The sequence below is a fragment of the Sinocyclocheilus anshuiensis genome, unplaced genomic scaffold (genome assembly GCF_001515605.1).
Source record: "Sinocyclocheilus anshuiensis isolate Anshui unplaced genomic scaffold, SAMN03320099.WGS_v1.1 scaffold627, whole genome shotgun sequence".
In the NCBI taxonomy this organism is placed as follows: Eukaryota; Metazoa; Chordata; class Actinopteri; order Cypriniformes; family Cyprinidae; genus Sinocyclocheilus; species Sinocyclocheilus anshuiensis.
Genome location: NW_015549703.1, coordinates 2,306,362 through 2,312,734, shown reverse-complemented (window position 1 = coordinate 2,312,734; position 6,373 = coordinate 2,306,362). Strand labels below are relative to the sequence as shown.

Sequence of the window (6,373 nt, the reverse complement as noted above, 5' to 3'; positions counted from 1 at the left end):
GCTTCGACGGCTTTCAGCCTCACCCTGCTTCATTCTACTACGTTAATAAATCATTAGCTCATCCATGAACATGATTTCTGCCCGAGTCCCGTCGGATTGCATCGGCTGTGGGGATGAAAACCACAACTCCCATGATTCCACACTCAGTCACGGTGTCATCTAACTATGCCTTTGTCTATTTGTTTATTTTGAATACGCGCCCTCTAGCGGCGAAAATTACATATTGTGCCTTTAACTGGTCCACAAGGTTGGATGGATGGACAGATGACTGACCTTCAACATTCACTGACCTTCAAAAACATGAACACATACACAATAATTTTCTCTTTTTATGGCTTTGGTAACCTACAACGATGACCCTGTGGATAGAGACTTAATGGGACAATTAAGGGAAACAGACAACTAATTCCAGTAAAATTACAATTAACGTTTTGGCAGCAGCGCTGTGAGTGAAATGATGGCTGTCTGGGGAATGACATCTATTAATCAAGCAGATAGAGAAGTGGATAATTGGAGTGATTGGAAGAAATCCTGAGGCTGATTGCACACGCTCTTACCATCTGAGTGACGCAGAAGCAGTGCTTGAAGTTGTGGAAGGGGATGTTATTGTAGCGTCGGTACACTTCATAAAGGAACTGCTGCAGCACATCCAGCTCAATGTTAAAGGTGGAGATGAAGTCCAGGTCTGTGTACATCACCTGGAGCAGCACCATGATCTCAGCGTCCTCCCATTGCCTACAACAGCACAAAATCTTTATTTTCCTTAGACGGAATCATATCTTGTTGTATTAATCTGAAGCTGAAGCCTGGTTTCAACAAGTCCACTCGGAAGACTATTGCATTAATGAACATGGAGCTCCAGCCCTTTGCTCACAAGAAGTGCTTTGATTTGTAAACCTCAAGCAGGACCATTGAAATTAATATGAGGCCCTTCGGGAAGATGAAAGGCCTGATCTCTGCCATGTTCTTTATGCTTAATTTAGAAGTGCTGTGCTTTGCTTCACTAACAATTTCCTATTCATGTATGACAGGTGCAGGACTTTGATGTGGCTGCAGCTACTGTGAAGACTCCTGTTTTTCCATTTATTTAGAAAAAAACAAGTCATATCCGGGTTAAATATTTATATGAAATTGTCAAAACTATTCTGTGTAGTGAACATAAGGAAAAGAAAGTGCATTTCTGTTAGCATGCTTTGTTTTGTGAAAAACTTACCAGTTATCAAAGGTTGGTGTTTTAAGATACTGTCTCACCTCTTCAGAAACCTCCAGAGAACTAGAGAAAATAAATCAGAAGCAATTATTTATTTTATTTTCACATTAGATTTTAAATAATGAATTTTGGGAATGTCACCTCATTTGGAGGAACTTTTGCCTGACGTGCTCACACTCTTCTCGGGTCTTGCGCAGGGTTCTTTTATGGTAGAAAGGGGAGGGCTTGTGGGTGCCTTCTGACATGTCTTTAAACAGTCCCAACCAGCTCAGGTGCTCAACACTCTAAAGAGAAAGACATCATGTTATAGGGCTAGAAATATGCGTGTACTTGGTAAATGTTCCTTATGTTTACTGATAGAGATAGTAAAGTCCTTAATTTCAAAATAAAAAAAAATAAAAAACAATAAGAAAAGAAAGAAATACAAAACACACAAAATAAATATTACATATAAACACTGCCAACAAAAAGTTTGGAATAATTCAGATTTTTTTATCTTTTTTGAAGAAGTTATATGCTCACCAAGGCTGCATTTATTTGAACAAAAATGCAGTGAAAACAGTAATATTGCAAAATATTATTCAGATGTAAAAGGACTACTTTCTATTTTAGTATATTTTAAAATGTCATTTATTCCTGTGATGGCAAAGCTAAAATTTTAGCATCATTACTCCAGTCTCCAGTGTCATATGATCCTCCAGAAATCATTCTAAAATGCCGATTTGGTGCTCAGTTATTATAAACAATCATTGGTGCTCAATTATTAATAATGGTTCTTATTATTATCAATGCTGAAAACTATTTTTGCTGTTTAATATTTCTGTACAAACAAAAAAATTGTATATATATTTTTTTCAGAATTCTTTGATGAATAGAAAATTCAATGAACAGCATTTTATGGAAATATATATATTTTTTTTTTTGTAACGTCATAAATGTCTTTGCTGTCACTTTTGATCAACTGAATGCATTCTCGTTTCCCTTAAAATATTAAAAATAATGAAAATATTTAGCTATATATGGAATCCATTTAATTCCCAGTGCAGATGAAAAATCTCAAACGCAGTATTTCAGCGTTCATACCTCCAGTTTCTCTCTGAATGACTCCACCTGTCTCTTCATCTCATACACAATGGCAGGTGTCTCTGCTGCTTCAGTTAGGATTCTTTTCTCCAGGCTCTGTAACCTGTTTAAAATACATTTTATTCGACTCATTTTGGGGGTTAAATAAGAGCCAGAGTTTGTGGCACATATAAAATGCAATTTTGTGCTAGATTTCTGTTGGCCATGAGTCATGACTCTTCTTGTGCTACCGTCACAGACAAGTGTGATTTCTTATTTCTTTAAGGTAGTAGGACGTTTTAAGCATGCATACTACTTTTATGGCTATTAAATATCACCAAAATGAAAATTCTGATTTAATTTGCCATACAGAAAGTGTGCATTTTAAATATGTCCCAACGTTACCTTTTCTCCATAGAAGAGAGGTCAAATCCCAGAGCAACAACCAGATCTGAACCTAAAAGATAGAGTTCAACATGATCCAAATGGTCACGTGTGACATTTATGTTTATTCATAACTTTATCAATACAGTAGTGCTAAGGTGGAGAATACCTATCAGCTCACTGTTACAGTCTGCAGCGACCACTTCCAGTTTATAGCAGGAGTGTGGACTATTTGGGGCCAGTTGTGGGGAAATATTAATGATATTGCCTTTAGTATTATACAGTTTTAAGATGTCATGAGGTCCAGCCTCAGCTGCAGCTCGGAAAAGATCTGTGATGCAAACACACACACAAACATTTATCATTAATGTTAATGTTGCAGATATACTTCATCATCACATTTCTCATCTTCATAACTGAGGTACATGGAAATTAATGCACTTTAATATGAGTGATTAATGCTGAAAACGCCATATGTTTCCTTTAGTCCACTGCTTGGCACTTGAAGACTGACTGACTGTCAGCACCACCTGTGACTCAAGCTGTCTAACTGAAGTATGACGGTTTATTTGTTTCTGACTCACAATCTGTGACTACAAATTCACCCATGCACATTGAGTCAGTATGGAAGATATAAAGTTAATTAGTGGCCTGAGAGTTCTCTAGAGAACTGGAGTCTTGTAACAAAAAAATAAAGATTAAAAAATGAGATCATCTGTTATGTTGTATTAGCTATCCAGGTCAACAGAATAGCTCTTCATAAGGGCTCGCTGTAATTGAGAGGACCTGATTAAAGAAACCTGGCTGTTGTCAGTGCCCTTGAGAATGAGAACAGTCCTCAAGCTTGTTTTCTGCAGAATACATGCTAATGAGGGCAGAGAACCAATTTGGTCATTACAAAAACCCCTTTTCATAGAAGAAATTCTATTTGATGTTGATACACGAATTAAAGACAAACCCCTTTTTACCTGAAAATGTTATATATTGAATAATTTACATTACGTTAATGTAATTTAAAGTTAATTTTAATCAACTTAATTTATTATTATTATTGGTTCAGCAGTTAAACATTCATCTCATTTCAGTGTTATATTTCTGTGGGCACATCAAAAACTTGACATTTTTAATAAAAGAATATTATACATTTGATATAAAAGTATTCAATTCTAGTTAGACTAGAAGAAATATATAATTTGAGGCAATCCTTACCTTTAACATCTTGTGCAGGACAGTCAATGGAAAACTCAGCTTGTTCTGGTCTTCCATTCACAGTAAAATAAATGATTTTAGTTGCCATGTCAGGTGATAATCTGCTGCACTCTCACCTTTGCTGATCGACGTGTGTGTACAGTGTTACATCAGTGATTCAACCTATCATTCATTCAAAACCCCGCACCGTTTTTAAACCATCTGTGTGGGGTCCACCCCCTTCATCCTCAACCCTGCTCTGTATTTCTGTTAATATGGATACAAGCTAATATTTCCTTACATTTATCTTAAAAGTTATTAATGTTGCACCTGATTTAGTTTTTATTAAATGTATTTTTAATTAAATGACAACAATTAGTATTAATAGTGTTGTTGTTGTTGTTTTTTAATTAGTAAAATGGTGAACTAGCGTGAACAAGCAAAGTAAAAACACACTGCCAGTCAGGCAAACGTTAACCAAACAATAAAGTTTTAGTAGTAGTAGTAGTAGTAGCAGTATTTTAATTTAAGTAGATGGAAAAAATATTAATTAATTAAAACATAACTATAAAATAGCAACCTATGTTATCAACATATATCATAAGAACAATGGGCATTTCATGAAACACGAGCAGAACGAATATTTGTGTAAATCGTTCGTAAAGCCGTTCTGACGTAAATTTTCGGATTCATGAAAGTGTTCGTATTTTCAAAATGTTAGTTGGTACGAAAGAAATTTACACCTGCTCCCTACCACGTGTAAATGGTGCGTAAAACGTTCTGTGTTCTTTTTGGCAAACTGATGACACTGAATTTTGATGCACTGCCATCATAGTATTTTACAAGTTTGTTTGCCCCGTTTTTTTTTTGTGTTTTTTTTTGGTAGCTGGGAGTTGATAAACTGCTTGTCACTGTCACTTTTTACCCAGCCGTCCAATCAGTGGAGGAGGGGCGGGACAAATACTACACCGACCAATCATCCTACTTGTACAACAACTGAACAACAATAGAGAAGTTCATATTGCTGGTTACTGAATTTTTATATTCAGTAATATTCTTAAAATGAGATACTAGTAATATGTTACTGCCGTGGATATTTCAAATCATAGCAACCAAAGCGTCTCTCAGGCTCAGCTAGAAAAACGCTGTGCCACCAAAGCATCCTCCAGCACCACCAGCAGGCCGTTTTCAGAAGAGCGCCTGACAGTTTTTCAGCTGGCTAAAAACGCTTTTGTGGACACACGTTATTGAATATTTATTGTTAGGCATATGGCCTATTAGTGTTTTTAGCATTTATGCCATATACTGGAGCCAAACCTGAGAAAGTAGACCAGAATATTCCACTGCGTTCCTGGACACGCAATTTGCGTAGCTGTAACTCATAGGCGGGGATTATGCTAATATACACACATTTAACTATCAAATCTGATGTGTACGAAGTATTTGTGAATCCGGAGGAGAGTTTTCGGGAAGGTCCGTTTTACGCGCAAATTACTCAGAATTTACTCCTATATTTACGAATGTTTCATGAATGAGGCCCAATGAGAGCAATGAATAAGAATGATTTTATTTAAAAAGGTAAATATCGTGGACTTTTATTTTGTAGTGACTTTTATTGTTAATTGTCTTCTTGAACATTAGCTGCTTCCTGAACGGAAATAGAATTACAAATTCCTCTAAGCAAATCTGAAATTAAGGTTTTAATCTGGAAAAAGGTTATTGCAGAATGGCAAATAAAGTGGGACAACAACGAAAAGGGTATATTTCTCTACAATTTAGTTAACAAAGTAAGTAAAAAAATAAGACATATTGGTAAAACATGAGTTTACAATCATGGCAATCAAATAGAAAAGACATTTTAATAGAAATCATGATTACACTATATAGTATTAAACAGATAGGGATAATTACTCGGTTTATATGGGTACCTGCACATGTGGGAATTCAAGGTAATGAAGAGGTAGATAAAATGGCTAAAGAATCCTTAAATATGGATGATCCAAGTATAAATATTGCACTCAGCAGAATAGAAGGGAAACAGTTAATATTAAATGCATGCAATATTGTATGGCAGATATACTGGGACTCATGTCAAACAGGTAGGCATTATCACAAAGTACAAAGGAGTATAAAGAGAAGAAAAATCATTCATAACATAAGTAGAAGGGAACAAGTCATTTTAACACATATACGAACAGGACACTCAAATCTTAACCAAACACTATACATTATAGGGAAACATAATACTGGTCTATGTAATGTTTGTTTAACAGAGGAATCAGTGGAACACGTTATGATGGTATGTACAGCATATGAAAGAGAAAGGGATCGACTTAAAGATGAATTACAATCCTTAGGAGTTAAAGAATTTTCATTAAGTAGTATCCTGAATGATGGTCCAAATGCAGGAAAACAAATAAGTGCAGTCATGAGATTTCTTAAGAATTGTGGAATAATGAACAGAATTTAAGATTTAGGTGAGTACATTCTCTTCACACTCCATCACAGTAGGTGGCGGTATGCACCTAT

At 35.6% G+C, this 6,373-nt stretch overlaps 1 protein-coding gene across 1 annotated transcript in view; it reads right to left on the bottom strand.

The window, feature by feature from the left end:
* Window positions 1-2,715, bottom strand: part of LOC107660664 (high affinity cGMP-specific 3',5'-cyclic phosphodiesterase 9A-like) — a 6,893-nt gene extending 4,178 nt beyond the window's left edge. Inside the window, exons 1-5 of the mRNA XM_016450053.1 lie at window positions 2,678-2,715; window positions 2,294-2,396; window positions 1,352-1,494; window positions 1,214-1,273; window positions 558-735 (exon numbers count right to left, since the gene is read on the bottom strand). Of these exons, the coding sequence (XP_016305539.1) occupies window positions 558-735; window positions 1,214-1,273; window positions 1,352-1,494; window positions 2,294-2,396; window positions 2,678-2,688 (495 nt within the window). The 5' untranslated portion in view covers window positions 2,689-2,715. The remainder of the gene's footprint in view (window positions 1-557; window positions 736-1,213; window positions 1,274-1,351; window positions 1,495-2,293; window positions 2,397-2,677) is intronic.
* Between the last annotated feature and the right edge of the window lie 3,658 nt (window positions 2,716-6,373).